A 17,500-nucleotide genomic window follows, 5' to 3' on the forward strand; every position below is an offset into this window, starting at 1 on the left:
TGTGTTTTTTGAAGTGGTGTTTTTACTACAAGAAATTGACAAATTAATAACATGGCCATAATTCACCAAGTATTTCTTTAAAAAAACAAAAACAAAAAACAAACAAACAAAAAAAACATGAGCCATCATTGCTTTAGAGCAGAATATCAAACAGATTCATGTAAATTACTGAATGCAAGATAGTTTTCACAGACTTCTAGAGTTTAAGACTTATAACTATTCATGTATCCTTTTATGTCTGTTTAGTAAAACGACAACGCAGTCAATTAAATAACGATGCTCAAAGACGACAGAGATGTACTGTAGAAGCGAGTTCGAACCCGATGTCTTTTTTGTTCGCAGTCTGTGATGCTAGTGATGCTGCAAGTGCAAGACAAAGCAGAATACATTTAAATGAACAAGTCTTATTTCCAGCCATGAACCATTAAGCATTAAAAAGTAACTGGTATAGCCGATCATGTCATTTCTAAGGAAGGAATTGTATTTAGCTTAAATTCCCGCGCTGTACGTTAACGACAAATTGAACCCCTTTACTGTTCTTACACGATGCATCAGCCGTTTAAATGTCCACACATGCCTGAATTTTCCACACTAACACTGTATGCTATTTGAGACATAGCTTTGGTATCACGTCGACATACACACTTACAAGCGAAGCTTCCTGTAGCCAGAAATCTGAACTGTTTCCATGGTTACTTGGTTCATTTGACTCACCTGCAGCTCATTTACTCAATGGTGATATAAATGGCACTCTGCACTGCCTGTGGCAAAGTCTCGCCCATCTATTCTAGCAAGTCCGAACCTTTCTAAATAGTTCACAGCTCTTCTCCTTCTCCTTGTGTTGAATGTCTTCTAATAACTGTACTGTGCTTGAGGAACTGGGTTCATTTCAAATAAGATTTGACCTCTTTTTCACACGGTCATGTTTATTTTGGTCATGTTACCAGCTTCAGGAGCTTCGCTGTAGTCACTGGATGACTTAATAAAATGCTTTAAGATGGAAAAATGTAGTAGCTGAGTAGTTTTGCTCAAGGTCAGTATACATGTAGTTTATAGAAACGCACGCCTTTCAGTTACGTGATACTGTGACAATCTGTTTATGACGTCATACTATAAAATAACATAATCTTTACCATGTCTTTTTTTCATGGAACTTTGTACAGACTAAAAAAAAAAGACTGATGAAGAATACAGGAATGAAAGGTGACGTCAACTGTAGGTACCATTTCTTTATGCAGATTGTTTGCTGATTTGTGCCTTGAACATGTGCCAGATTGCCTTTTCTGATATTCCAGGGAATATTCTGAGATTAATATCACAGTGTACTCATAGTGAATTATCTAAAAAAGAAAATCTTTTTGTACACAAAAATGGTTAAACATGACATGTAGACTGTGGACTGTGATGTCACTCTTGAAGATATATTTCAGAATCTAATGCAGCACAAGTGCCAATACAAGCCCAGTTCCAACAGATACTATACGTGCTGCCAGTTTCACAGAGGTTCGTTCAATTTGCTCTAAACCTCTGTTTGATTGCCTACTAGGCATTGACATACACTATATGGGCAAAAGTTGGAAAGGAAAACTCATGTGTGATTTTTTTTTATCAGACTGTTTTTATTTCTCTTCACTGGACCTCAGACACTGTTCCAGCATGACAACGACCCTGTACACAAAGCACAGAGCTCCACGAAGACATGGATTGAGAAGGTTGGAGTGAAAGATCTCGAGTGTCCTGCACCGAGCCCTGACTCTGACTCAACCCCACTGAACACAGACTGAACCCCAGACCTCCTCACTCTTACACCATCAGTGTCTGATCTCACTAATGCTCTTGTAGCTGAATGAACACAAACCCACACAGACTCACTCCAACATCTAGTGGAAAGTCTTCACAAAAGAGAAGAGAAGAGAAGAGAAGAGAAGAGAAGAGAAGAGAAGAGAAGAGAAGAGAAGAGAAGAGTGGATTGGGATGCTCAATAAGCTCATATGAGTGTGATGGTCAGGGGTCCACAAATTTTGGACCAGTGTACCAGTGTATACTCACTAAAAAATAACAGCTTGTATCATGTATATAATATTTCATATAGTTACAGTTTGTTTTACTTTTTCTATTCACTAAAATCCTTTTTTTCTGGAGCGAAGAAAAATAATCAGCCAACAAATTAATAATAAAATGTCAAGCTTGAAATGAGTAAAATTGTCTAGCGTTAAGTTCGAGGTATTTTGAGGTAACACAAAATTTAAGGTCATTTCAGCTGCTAAAATATAAGATAATTTAATATCTCAAAGTTGGGAAAATGCTTGTGTGTGTGTGTGTGTGTGTGTGTGTGTGTGTGTGTGTGTGTGTGTGTGTGTGTGTGTGTGTGTTTGGGGTACCTTGTGTGAGGAGCTGTAGGGTGCGAACCTCCTCTCTGACACGAAGCTGTAGGACCTGTTGCAGGATGTACTGTCTCTGGCTCTCCTGCATGATCCCCATCCTCTCCAGCTTCCTGTCTGTCAGCCTCATCAAAGCCCGGCCTGCACACACAAAGAACTCCATACCAAACTACTTCCGAGTGACGTAACCGGAATGACCATCAACAGTAATTACAAAGCTGATATTTACACATATATAAACAAAACATCCTGTAATACAATGTCAGCTGCGTGGACGAGTCTGTCATGAGTCTGTCCTGTGATATATTAAACCGAAAAACGCTAATGAAAGCATTTTTTTGTTCCATATAACAGTAGTCAAGGTCTGAAAAAAAGTCATCGAATGTCTCAACAATTTCTTAATGACATTGCTGAGAGCATAGAGAATAATCCACATCTCATGAATTTTCATTACCTCTTCTGATATTTGGCGTCTTTGCCTTTTGGCTCGAGGCACGTCACTTTGTAGGAGATAAACATTAGAATTTTAGTTGCGTCTGTGAAGAAGACATTGCACGCTCGTTCACATTCCTTCAGCTTGTTAAGCATACAGTGTTCGGCATTGTTAAAGAATACGAGCTCTTACGGATACTCTTTTCTTTTTGATGATGCCAGAGAAGACATTCGCTCTCATTCTCGCTCAGCCTCAGAAATTCTCCCAGCCGCTCTTATCTATAAAGTAGGTTAGCCAGTGCAGCGATGCTGACGTGACCGTTTTCCTGCTCTGCAAAAGCATTTACGCCAGCAGCGGCTGTTGACAGCCAGACGGTTATTTAGAGCAAAGTGTGTGCTGCATGTGTGCAAACCTGCTTAAAGCTCCCTAACAAATCAGACCTCTGAAATTGCCAACCACCTTTTTTCCAGTGTGTGGAAATGCAGGAAAAAACATCTGAATGAAAAAAGAACAGGTGGGAAAAAATCCAGGAAGCCTTTAATGGGCACACAAGTTATAGAGCCTTCACATAGCAAAGAAAGTGTTACAACAGAATAAAAGCAACAGGAATGAGAATGAGAGATTCTTATTATTTAGTGAGCTTGATTGAAATTGGACACTTTTCCACAATTTAATTGACGGATAAAAAAGCACGGCGACAACAGCGGTGCTTCCAGGCTTGTCACTGAGCAACAGATGCGTCAAAAGACAAATCAAATTTTTACTGACATTTAAAAAAACGCCTACAATGAGTTTCTGGCAGGGTGCTATGTTTAGCCACGCTACATTGGAAGAAGAGAATGAAGACACTTGTGGAGGTGGACGTGATCAGACTGCCGCTTCTCCTTAAAATGGACGTGGGCCAAACGAGCTCTTCGTTTGGCAGCGGGAGCCGGAACTCGGTCCTTCTTCTCTTCTTTCTGACTCAATGCCTTCAAAATCCCAGAAAGACGCAAGACTGGATGAGTCAAACCATGGTTAATGCTAGCGCACTGAGGAGAAAAGAAGATGGAGGGGAGACAAGATGGAATAAGAACAAAAAAAGAGGACAAAACAGGAAGAGACAATGAATTGAGGAGTTTAAAAAAAAAACAGACTGTAAATTATAAAGCAAACAAGCAGCGAGGGAACTGGGAAGGAAGCCATTCAAAACAGAGCTTAGCAAATAAACATGTCCTATAAAAACATTATGGATGTTGCTCAGCTGTGAGCATCAAAGGTCACTGAGTGGGAGAAAAATCACACCACCTTAAAACTAAAGGAAAGCAGGCAGTTCATCCGAACGCACCGAGTCATCTTATAACGCATGTCAAGTGGGAGAGAAACAAGCCATAAAATGCAATAAAGCTATTGCTCCTATGGGAGTGACACTTCCACAGACTACCATGAGGAGACATGAACTGAGTCTCTCACCGGTGTGGAGCCATCAAAAAGAAGTTACCCAACAAGGGGTAAAAAATAAACTGGGGAACAGTACAGTAACTGGATTTATTTCATCCCTGCTAACTGCCAGGTGTGCTGAGAAATAAAAAAATAAAATAAACTAAAAAAATAAAATAAAAAATTGCCCACCTATCTTGTGCCCATACGATCACCTGACAGTTTCCACCCATTAGCCGTCCCTCCGTATCAGCTACCTACCCAGGAGGGTGACATGACGCTAACATGTGCTTCGTGTTCTCAGAGACACACGAATGCTTCTGACCGTGTCACATTGGGGCAAGTCGTGGCCTAATGGTTAGAGAGTCTGACTCGTAATCCTAAGGTTGTGGGTTCGAGTCTCGGGCCGGCCACGACTGAGGTGCCCTTGAGCAATCACCGAACACCCCAACTGCTCCCTGGGCGCCGCAGCATAAATGGCTGCCCACTGCTCCGGGTGTGTGTTCACGGTGTGTGTGTGTTCACTGCTGTGTGTGTGCACTTTGGATGGGTCAAATGCGGAGAACGAATTCTGAGTATGGGTCACTGTACTTAGCCGTATGTCACGTCACTTTAAGAACATCTCATTTAGAGGAACGAGCTCTCTGCCCTCTTCCCCATACATACGATCACGACGGAGTAGCGCCATACTGCAAAAATGCTGAAACACTTGAAACACACACAAAAAAAACTACTGTGGTCAGAATAAGTGAGGAAATCCTATGTGTAGTGATTTTCCATTAATAACTCAACAAACCTGCTACACGCGTGATCTCCTACCAGTCGCAGCTTTCTACTCATTTGTGAATCTCCACATTTCTCTTTTTGAATAACTGTAATACTCTTAGTGTCTATTGATTTTTGACCGAGAACACAATCAGGTGAATTACCTAGCAATTTTTTTTGTTTTCTTCCTTTCCAGATCCACTTATTTTTGCTCATTTGACTGTAAAAACGATTTTAAAACACTTCGCTGTCCTGAAACGTGCAATACTGGTTTCATTTACATTCCTATTCTCACACGACTTCCTCCAGACACTATCTGCTGATTCTGCTCATCCTGATATCCCACTAGCAAAGAATCGATATTAAATCACAGCAATGATTTATGGGTTTTATGTAGAACACATGCGCACGCATGAGTCTTGTATATTAATGTAGTTAGAGAAGGGTTCCGACATCTCGTATAGCGGCTCCTTCTATATTTTATAAGAGAGAATACAATTCTTTAAAAAAATATAGTTCTACTGAGAAGATGGATGAGTTGAGATGAGACCTGAAATGAGATTTTTTTTTAATACAAGGATAAAGTGGAATTCTTTTTTTTTTATTACTGTAATGATTGTACTGTATAATTATATTATTTTACTCTAGTTAAATAGAGTTTTGATGACAGATGGCAATCATTTAAGTGTTCTTATTTTAGGCCAAAACATTTAGCAAGTAATTTGTTTTTCTTAATGTTAAGTCTATCACTTTCTAGCAGTTGAGCAACATCCAGGTTAAAAAGCTAAGAAGATGACAGTAGGATGAGTTTTCGTCACTTCTTCTGACCCTCGCTGACGGCCTGCTTTTCCTCCATCGAGAAACAAATCTCACTTGCTAAAATGAGCTTGTTTCCAAGGTGATCCGAACAGGGATTGTTTCACTTCAGTGAGTAAATATTGAATACATTTTAATTAGTATTTGAATAGAGGAACTCGTTTTTGACAGAAGCACAGGAGGCACACCGGAGGCCTATCATTTCAATTTATGTAACACAATATTTTACACGGTGTAGCACCAAGAAACCTCACTGAACCTACAGTAATGTGTGTCATGTCAGTCTCTCTATGATTTCAGAGGGTTTTTCTGATTGTTGTGGCCAAAAATCGTTGGTTTCGCCGTAGTTTTTTAAATTACGTAAAATGTTTGTTTGTTTTTTTTTTCTTACAGTATTTTCCGCGCTATAAGGCGCACCGGATTATAAGGCGCAGTCTCAATTACTGTACTGTCTATTTCTGTAATTAACCCATACATACTGTAAGGCGCACCGTATTTTAAGGCTCATGCTAAAACCTACGGTCTACGAAAAAAAGGTAACGGAAGCAAAACAGTGAGTTTAGTTGAACTATTCTACTATTTAACAACACACACATCATTTTTTAATCAATCTTCTCCCACAAATCAATCAAAGTCCTCATCTAGTGTGTCTTCTTAACTTGACGCAGTACATTTTCTTGCTTCCTCCACTCCCGAACCATAGATACATTAATGTTGAATACTTTCAGCTGCTCTATTCCCATTTACAACCGTGTAACTGATAGTCTGGAGTTTGTATTGTGTCTCGTAAGCATCTGATTTTTATTGGCGGATGACAAACCACCTTAAGGTGCATTTACCGCCACCTACTGGACTGGAGTGTGGAGCACATGATGGTTAGGAAGAAACAAATGTTGTTTTGCAACATACCGGTAGTATACCTACCGGAGGTGTGGCGAAGGTAAGCGTACGTACTGTACGTAATATGTCCTCTGATTGGTTTATCGCTGCCAGTGTACGTAGTGTACGTATTATGTTCTTGTGTCAGCAGGAAATGGTCTGACAAGCGGAGCGCTTACTAAAGTCACACAACATTTTTACAGATTTTTGGAACTCAGTGCCAGGAACCGGATTATCAGGCGCACGGCCGATTTTTGAGAAAATTTAAGGCTTTTAGGTGCGCCTTATAGTGCGGAAAATACTAATTTTTTGGCAGAAAATTACTAGCAATTTTGAAATTGTTTGACACGAGTGTTGGAGGACTTTGGCTGAATTTGCATGTGACGACATCACATGACGTGTCTCGGCCCAATCCTGCTGAAAATCTGAGGTCATTTTGAAAAATCTGAAGTTTTTTTTGAATATCATGAAGTTTGCTTGAGTTTGATTTTTCAGTTTTGTTTGAATTTGCATAATTTCCACAATTGCAAAATTCATAAAATCATGAAGGAGCTGTAACACACTTAACGCTAGATGTGGTAGCTTAGTAGCTAAGACGTTAGACTAGTGATTGGAAGGTTGTGAGTACAAATACCAATCTGCTAAAGCTGGGCCTCTGCACAAGGCTCAAAACCCTCAATTGCTCAATTGTATAAAAATGTGATATAAGTCACTTGGGATGATGCCGTCTGCCAAATGCTGTAAATGTTAAAGTGAGAACAGTCACTGAGGACTGGATTCTGTAACAAAATGACAATATATTTCATAACTATATTGAATAAGTGTAACAAAAAAGCACCATAACAGTCCATGAGTTTACCATCACAGGCGTTTTTAAAAGTCTTCAGGACCGAGGACTATTTTCTAGAATATTATTTTTCTGTGAAGCTGCTTTGTGTCATTGTTGAAAATGCTACACAAACAAACACAAAACTGAACTGAATATCTGATAAGACAAGAGGTAACATCGATGAACTGCAACATTAAATCCAAAACTGTGCTGATTTTTATTAATTGTAATAGTTTATTAAATGTAAGAATTGTTATAAGTTCATGTTAACACACGCTGCTATAGGAAAATCCTCCATATCACATCCACATACTCATGAAATATTTTCCTATAAAGCACATCCTGAAGGTTTTTCATTCTTACACGGACAAGTCTGTACTGATAATTACACAGAAGGACAAAATTGGTTGACAAGGATTAAGGCACCGAAATCTTGAAGCAGGTGAGATAAAAAAAAAAAAAAAAATGAGCGCGGAGAGAGCGAAGGCAAGACTGAGCAAGAAGGAGGCAGGAAATGTCAATAAGAACAGGCTTACTGTTTCTCATCTATAATTTTGTTTCACATTCAAAGAACCCTGTCATCCCTCCATCTCAATCCCTACTCCCAACCGACTCCACAGAAAATTCTCCTCTGATGACATACTGATTTCTCTGGAGAGAAAAGGAGGGCATTATTCTAATGACTATGAGCTCCTCCTTTCTAATGAGAACATCTCCATAACCACTCGGTAATCAGCGCCTAATAACAGTCTGTTCTTCACCTCCCTCATTGTACAGGCACACAGAGATCCCTGTGACTCCCTGTGATCCACTTAGAGAACACAAAGCCCTCAGTTTCAGACTGAAATGACAGGTCAAAAGTTTCATTCTGCACTCTGTTCTCCCTGCTGTGGTATTTCATACCAAACTTTGATAAACTTGATAAGCATTGTGGATTATAAACGTCTACTTTGCATTATAAGATTCTTCACAGCTGAAACACAGTGATAGAGCAGCACTGTGTGCCTAATTATTATTCATTCATTCATTCATTTTCTACCGCTTATCCGAACTTCTCAGGCGTCATCTCAGGCGTCATCGAGCATCGAGGCAGGATACACCCTGGACGGAGTGCCAACCCATCGCAGGGCACACACACACTCTCATTCCCTCACGCAATCACACACTACGGACAATTTTCTAGAGATGCCAATCAATCTACCATGCATATCTTTGGACCGGGGGAGGAAACCGGAGTACCCAGAGGAAACCCCCGAGGCACGGGGAGAACATGCAAACTCCATACACACAAGGCAGAGGTGGGAATCGAACCCACCAACCATGGAGGTGTGAGGCAAACGTTCTAACCACTATACCACCGTGCTCCCCCCCCCCAATTATTATTAATAATAATAATTAATAAAATTTCATTTATTTAATTTTATTTAAAGTAGCCTTTCTGATCACTCAAAGTCCCCGCAGAAAAAAAAAAAAAAAGGACAATCAGAATCGAATAGCTACATAGCGATACAAATGAAACCAGCAGTACAAATCATGATGTAGAATAAGCTAAACTAAACAGATGAGTTTTAAGCTGAGATTTAAATAATGATAGAGAATCAATATTACGGAGTTCAGATGGAAGTGAGTTCCAGAGTTGAGGTGCGGAGTAACCGAAAGCTCTATTCCCCATAGTTACTGTACAAGACGGATAGAGGGAACAATGAAATGAGTGGAAGAAGAAGATCTAAGAGTGCAAGTTGGTTTCGGAGTATGAAGAAGATCAAGAAGATACGAAGGTGCAAGTTTGTGGATAGCTTTAAATGTTAGAAGAAGAGTTTTATACTAATGGGAAGCCAGTGTAACTGTTCCAGAACAGGTGTAATATGATGGATAGAGGAAGTACGGGTGATAATGCGGGCAGAAGAATTTTGAACGAGTTGCAGCTTATGAAGGGTTTTGTGAGGAAGCCAAATAAGAAGGGAATTACATTAGTCAAGCCGAGAGGTTACTAGACTGTGAACAAGAGTGGTGGTTGATTGAGTCGTAAGAAAGGAACGAAGCCTATTGATATTTCGAAGGTGAAAGTATGTAGCCCGAGTAACATTATTTACATGAAAGGTAAAAGAAAGGGTACCGTTAAAGATGACACCAAGACTCTTAACCTGAGATGAGGGAGCTACTGTATGAGAGCTTCATCAATGGAAATAAGGAACTAATTGTTCAGTCATGCAGTAGTTATGTAACTTGTACTGTATGGCTGGGTCTAGTTCCTGGTGATCCAGCGGCAGGATCCTATGATGCTGTCTCCTATTACCCCAGATGGAACCGTCTCGTTGTAAAGAAACAAGCTCAGGGTTCTCATCGATTTAGCGTTGTAGTGAGTTAAAAGGCATGTTTAAATACAATTAAATTAAAATTATTTCTTTTAATTTAATTGTATAGCCGCCACCCCCCACCCCCAGCGGGCCTCGGTAAAATGATCAAACATTGACCGGTCCGCGGCGAAAAAAAGGTTGGGGACCCCTGGCATAAATGATATAAAAGGTAGAAGATACATACTAAAGGTAGATAAATATTTACTCTTGATGGAAACACGTTAGCAGGAAGGAGACCTAATAATAATCTGGTTAAACTGTTCAACTGATCAGATCAGTGCAGTTATATAGGATTTTTCCTACCTGATTTGTAGTCAAATCAAACATGCCTCACTCCACAACACTGCACTTTTCACCTTAAGTTACACAAAACACGCATCACAAATATAAAGATTGATCAAAATTCACCAGGACTTCTGTAACTAGTTAATTTCATAGTGTTTATACTTTTAAATGCTTTGCCCATCAGTATTGTTCATTATTGATCATAAATTGTCACATAAATCTCTGTAGTGAGAGTAGAGATAAGGTGGAGAAACACCCGGAAAGGTGGAGGTCTGCTCTGGAAAAAAGAGCTATGAATGTCAGTCGTAGTAAGACAGTGAGATTTCAAGAAGGTGCAGGGGTTTAAGTATTTGGGGTCAATCGTCTAGCGTGACGGGAAGTGTGGAAAAGAGGTGGAGGGGCGGGTACAGGTGGGTGGAGAAAAGTGCCAGGAGTGTTGTGTGACAGAAGAGTGACGGCAAAATTCAAAGGAAAGGTGTAGAAGACAGTAGTGAGAGCAGCTCTGCTGTATGGGTTAGTGACTAGTGTAGCAGTGAGGAAAAGACATGAGGCAGAGACGAGGATGTTGAGGTTCTCTTTAGGAGTGACGAGGATGGACAGGATTAGGAACGAGCACATCAGAGGGACAGCTCAGGAAAAGGTTTTGGGGACAAGGTCAGAGAGAAGAGATTGAGATGGTTTGGACATGTACAGAGGAGGGAGATGGTTATATTGGTAGAAGGATGTTGGAGATGGAGCTACAGGTAAGAGGTCAAGAGGAAGGCCAAAGAGGAGATATACAGTATGGATGTGTTGAAAGAGGACATGAAGGTAATTGGTGCGAGAGTAGAGAGTTAGGTAGAATCAGATGATTCACTATGGTGACCCCTAACAGGAAAAGAGAAAAGTAGTAGAAGAAGAAGAAGAAGAAGAAGAAGAAGAAGAAGAAAAGAAGAAGAAGAAGAAGAAGAAAAAGTTCATAAATCTCACAAAGGACTTTAACAGTAGAAACTGCAGGAAATCTTTTAATATTTTATTGACAATTATGAACTGTAATATTAACTCTAATAATAATAATAATCATAACAACATGGCTGAAAATGGAATTAATAAACTGTATATTTATCTATCCATCCATTTTCTGTAGAGCTTATCCTGCACAGGGTCACGGGGATCCTGGAGTCTATCCCAGTGGATTGAAAGCACAAAGCATAGGACACCCTGGGTGATCCAATCCATCACAGTACATAATCACAAAATTACACACCCATTCACACACTACAATCACACACGACTACAGTTTAGAGACACCAGTCAGTCTACAGCCTACAAAGGAAACAGACAGAGGAAACTCCTAAAGTACAGGGAGAACTTACAATCTCTACACACACAGTGCGGAGATGGAAATTCAACCTCCAACCCTGAAGGTATGAGGTAACCACTTAGTCATTGTTCCTGTGTGTACTCTACATTTTCCCACCATTATGGTTTGTGACCAAATAAGTAACAGTAAGTGCTGAATGGTAATTTGGTTAAAAGAAAAGTGTGGGATCTGAACTTTGTATTGTACAGGTCTATATGACAGACAGACAGACAGATGGATAGATAGATAGATGTGTGTGTGTATATACTTTAGATGTTTCTGCAAAAATCTCCTTGGAAACTCTTAATTTTATGAAAATGCTGCGAAAGAATGAAATTAAAGGATTTTATTCAGATTCAAGCCCTCATTCCATATTGAAAAAAAGTCTTGGAGGACAAAACAACAGGACCCCAGAACAGAACAACCTCAATTCAGCAATGAATAGTCTTCATGGGTTCTGTGTGCACAAACACAGCAAGATAAAGAAGAGGAAACCGATCCTCCTTCATTCCATCCTGCTCAAGCCAAGAGAAAGTGTAGAATGACAGCTTGCGAGTGCCTCACTTACGCCGGTTCTTTATAAAACTATCATCAAGGCTCGTAAATAAACCCAGCTTTTAAAACACACCCACTGTAAAAAGAATAAATTCTCCCCGCTGTTTTTTTGGCAAAGGGAGCGTAAGCCCTTTCGGGCCAAAAATGCTCCAGCCTCATTTGCTTTCCAGTGAGGACACCAGAGTACAGCCTGTTAAAGAGAAGCGTCCCAGCTGGTTTCATTTAGCTTGACAGCAGAAAAACTGGCTGGCTTTCCTGTCTGCCTTCAACTCTTTCCCTTCATTGCCGCAGCGCATGTCCTGAGCAAACTCCACGCATGTGTACATTAAATTTGCAAAGGCTTTGGGAAAAAAAGTTTGGAAAGCCGGATTATGACATATGATTATGTTCCAGATTGTCAAACAACAGCCCTGTGGCTGATAGGCCCAGCTTGAGTGCAAATTGGATGAGCTTGTGTTACAATAACATTGGAATTGAAGTATTAATATAGTTCTAATGCAGGTCTTCTTAGTGATGCTAGTGTATAAATTTACAGTGGCACATAACAGAGCGCTTGTAAATGTTACGCTGCACTCCACCAGGGCTCAGGCTCAGAGAAGTAAAGTACTTAACAAACACTCCTACAGAAATGCAATGACCTTTTTTTAAGCACGGTTAATGCAGCTCTGCTCTATTTTGTTCAATGCTACCTGCAATTTGTCAAGTAGTGTAGAAAACCTAGAACTCCCTGAACAGGAAATGCTTAAAAACAAGCTGAGACGTTGACAACCCAGGAGGCTATATATATATATATATATATATATATATATAGAAGAAAAAGAATTAATATAGTAAAAAAGTAAGATATATATATATATATATATATATATATATATATATATATATATATATATATCTTACTTTTTTACTATATTAATTCTTTTTCCTTTTGTTTACCCCTTCTGTTCTATGTTTATGTTCTGTAAAGCTGCTTTGAGACGAAGCCCATTGTAAAAAGCGCTATACAAATAAACTTGAATTGAATTGAATTGAGGCATGGAACAGAATCACAGCCCAGAAGATCTAAAGAAGTAACATGAGGTCCAAGTTCCAATATGACGGAATATAAAATTCCAGTTCACAATTGACAGCAATAAGAAAAAAGTTAATCAGATGATCATGCTAAGATGCTAATCATGTTGCTAAATGTTGAAACAGATTTACAGAAAGTGCACTATCATACGCTATATGGCCAAAAAAAGAGCACATTATTAAAGTAAAAGTGAGCTAAATCTGGAATGGGATCTTCAACAAGCACATTGAACTTGTGTGATGATGTAGACATTCAACACCACATTCGGGTCAGAACAGTACTGTACTAAGCTACTTTTAACACTATTTGATAAATGTTTGGGAGGAGACTCTAAAATCTTTCCTAAGGTCAACAATCAGCATATTTTAGTAACGTTTCCATGTTGTGGGGAAGTCGTGGCCTAATGGTTAGAGAGTTAGAGAGACTCCTAAACCTAAGGTTGTGGGTTCGAGTCTCGGGCCGGCCACGTCTTAGGTGCCCACTGGACCCTCCCCCAACTGCTCCCCAGGCAGCATAAATGGCTGCCCACTGCTCCGGGTGTTCACGGTGTGTGTGTGTGTGTGTGTGTGTGTGTGTGTGTGTGTGTGTGCACTTTGGATGGGTTAAATGTGGAGAACAAATTCTGAGTATTTGTCACCATACTTAGCCGTATGTCACGTCTTGAAAATGTAGATGTTAAAAGGTGTTTAAAATGTTTAAAGCTACCGTACATATATTGCTGAAACTAAAATCATTACTCAGGCAGGAGAAGAAATACTGATGTTTCTAAGTTGTAAGTCGTTTGCACTTCTGTTATAATAAATCTTTTAAAAACGTTTTAGAATTCTTTCAGGTTCAAAGCGTACGAAACAAACGGGCAAAAGATACACGGTTTCAGAAGTGGCTTAGCGTTGCTAGCAAGCTAGTCAGATAACATTCGATAGAAAGAAGTGCTTTTTGTACCATAGAGTAATACTAAACTAGCGTGACTAAATCCATTTAAAGTGTTTTGTTTTTTCACTTTATTCAATAGCCATGCTGTTCTGTCACTGATCCAATTCTGATTGATTTATTTATTGGTACTTTATTACTTTATTTCATCCCTTTACTTGTACAGAAAAATACATTTCTATTTTTCTTCTATTTTTCTTCCACTTTTTATTTCACGCACAAAAACTCTTCCTTTTGTTTGGTTCTGCTTAAACTCATTAAAATTATTAAAAGGTTAAAGGAGCAAACACTTGCTCTTTTTTTAAAAAAAAAAAGGATGGATATTTTGGCTATTTTATTTGGAAAGAGATTACTGAAATTTTGCAGAAGGAGATGATGTCATTTTCAAGCACTTTTGCATGAAACGCTAAAGAAGCATGCAGCCAATTTTTCCCTTTAGATCTAATTGCAACACTGCAGTGCTTTTCTTGGCTCTGTTGCTATGAAGTATATATATTTGTGTTTTCTGCTGGAAACAGTCGTTTTAAACACACTTGTACGGTGTCCTTTCTCAGTGACTGAACGTGCGAACGTATCCTGAATGTATCTGCTTAAGTTAAACTTTCACCTCACACTTGATGGTTGCTGTTGTTTATATTAGTTTTTCAGACTTGATTTTAATGATTCTAATGTTTGTTTTTAATTAAGGCTTTATTAAGTGCAGAGAAGCTCCTCACATCTTCGTGCCCCACATCGTTCCCCTGTCTCTCATGCTACATATCTGCTGTGGACACTAACGATGTCGACATCGACTGAAACACACGTCAAGGTTACTTTACTTCCTGAACAAGTGCGGACCTGAGTGCGAGTTGCGTTCGCGTTCACAGGAATCTCATACCACCTCCTACAGGTAGTCTCAGGTTCGGAACCATGCTGCGCTTCCCTGATCCACAGGACAGCCTTTACCAGTGGCATGGCTCGGGTTGGAAGGAATGGATGGATGAATGAATGAATGAATGAATGAATGAATGAATGAATGACGATTGTCCAATGCTTTAAAACTGTGTATAGCGTGCAAAATGAACACTAACAGACAGACAGGGTTCTTGTCCTAGAAAGTGTTGTACATTTTTTGTTGTGTAAAATGTTTTCACCACTCTTGCAATGCCACTGGCCTTCACTTTACTCTCACTCTCTTTCTACCGCTTAACCGAACTTCTCGGGTCACGGGGAGCCTGTGCCTATCTCAGGCGTCATCGGGCATCAAGGCAGGATACACCCTGGACGGAGTGCCAGCCCACCACAGGGCACACACACACTCTCATTCACTCACAGTCACACACTACGGACAATATTCCAGAGATGCCAATCAACCTACCATGCATGTCTTTGGACCGGGGGAGGAAACCGGAGTACCCGGAGGAAACCCCCAAGGCACTGGGAGAACATGCAAATTCCACACACACAAAGCGGAGGCGGGAATCAAACCCCCAACCCTGGAGGTGTGAGGCGAACGTTCTAACCACTAAGCCACTGTTCCCCCCTCCTTCACTTCACTGATTTGTCTTTTTGTCTATTTCAGAATAAACTGACACGGTGAAAACCCCCTTAGATGAGCACAGGGTTTTATGGACAGGAATCATTCTGAGATTGAACTGAAGTTAAATTCAGTCACAATCCCAAAAAAAAAAACCCATAAATTTTTGATAACAGAGACATAAAAGTCAGCTATTGTTTGAGACCCGAGTCAATTAACTCACTGGAATGAGTCGTAATTCAACGGCACATCCTGTATGTCTATACACACACCTACACCGATATTTCCGGCTGTGTTACTAGTTCTCGATTGTTTTTATTCTTACATTTACATTTACAGCATTTGGCAGACGCCCTTATACAGAGCGACGTACATAAGTGCTTAAATCTCTAACACTGAATACATTAATGCTGGCTCACTAGGTTACATACTTAAGATACCATGAGTTTAAAACATTTGTTCAAAGTTACAACGAAAAAGTGTCAAAGGTTGTGTTGTGTTTTTTTTTTTATGAAAAAGATAAGGAAAGAAGTGCTAGTTGAAGTGTTTCCTGAATAAGTAAGTCTTCAACCGCCGCTTGAAAATAGCCAGTGACTCAGCTGTCCGGACCTCTAGGGGAAGTTCATTCCACCACCTTGGTGCCAGAACAGAGAAGAGTCTTGTAGTATACTTGCCTCTTACCCTGAGAGATGGTGGAACCAGTCGAGCAGTGCTGGTAGATCGGAGGTTGCGGGGTGCAGTGCGAGGAGTGATGAGGGCTTTTAGGTAAGAGGGAGCTGGTCTGTTTTTGGCTTTGTAGGCCAGCATCAGTGTTTTGAATCGGATGCGTGCAGCTACCGGAAGCCAGTGGAGGGATCGCAGCAGCGGGGTGGTACAGTATGCAAGAACTTTGGCAGGTTGAATATTCTTAAAACACATGGCATGATAACAACAGCATACTGTATAATCGCAGCATCAGAAATAATATCAGTGTATCACAGTAGTGTATCGAATGCGCTTTGGGTCACAACTCAGGAATTATCCTGAAATCTGTATTGTTTGCGTCTCACAGCCTTCTAGACAAACCTATACAGAGGAGAAAGGCAGAACATAAAGGCAAAATGCTCCCCAGGAAGTAGCTTACAATCACCTTTCTCTGTGCAAATTGAGCGAAATCATTCATTCATCTGCTTTAACTAAAATAAACTGCTTGTTGTGGACGTAGCAAAACGTCGGGTGCGTCTCTTCACTTCGTATCGTTAAAGCGTTTACGTGAACGAGCGCCTAATTTCGACGCACTTTTATAGCTCAACTCCTCCCTCCTGCCTTATAAAAGGTTCGTGTGGTATTGTTGCACTGGCTGGTTTTATCAAAAGCCATGGTAGAAGCTAAGGAGCCAAAAAAATAAAAAAATAAAAAACAAGAAAGCGCCCTGCTTCAATCAGTAAATCATCACATTAACGGGAGAGCGCACTTTCTCTACTCCTACGCTTTCAGAAATATGTGCTTAACTCATCTACCAAAACGACTCGCCTGATCTGTCTATGTAATTACTGCAGATTAGAGACTAATATCTAATTATGACTTAATATGCATTAATGCAATTTTAATAACAGTTCAGTGTTCAAATTAAACTCAGGGAGTCTGAAGAGAGAAGAACAGACTCAGTGAGAGAGAGACACAGGCAGCTGAAACCAAGCCCGCTGGAGCTTGTATACACTGAGACTGGGAGACTTTAGCTTGAGTAAATGGGAGTGTTGTGAAACAGTGAGAGTCGACTGTATGTACGTGAGCACTGAGGTGCTGTGAGACACGAGACATGAGAGAAAGTCCCCCAAAATGCACTGGCAGTGAGACGGAAATGAATGTTCCTTTCACTGAGCTCCTCATTCAGCCTGCAGCTGTGACCACTGGGCTTAATAGTGTACAAACTACAGCATTA

General features: G+C 40.1%; 1 protein-coding gene across 3 annotated transcripts in view; it reads right to left on the reverse strand.

Moving 5' to 3' along the window:
- Positions 1-17,500, reverse strand: part of samd12 (sterile alpha motif domain containing 12) — a 114,094-nt gene that overhangs the window by 62,348 nt on the left and 34,246 nt on the right. For all 3 annotated transcript variants that reach the window (XM_027148484.2, XM_027148480.2, XM_027148482.2), the window contains exon 4: positions 2,382-2,522. In XM_027148484.2, the coding sequence (XP_027004285.1) occupies positions 2,382-2,522 (141 nt within the window). The remainder of the gene's footprint in view (positions 1-2,381; positions 2,523-17,500) is intronic.

This window comes from Tachysurus fulvidraco, chromosome 24, assembly GCF_022655615.1.
Source record: "Tachysurus fulvidraco isolate hzauxx_2018 chromosome 24, HZAU_PFXX_2.0, whole genome shotgun sequence".
Classification (NCBI taxonomy): domain Eukaryota; kingdom Metazoa; phylum Chordata; class Actinopteri; order Siluriformes; family Bagridae; genus Tachysurus; species Tachysurus fulvidraco.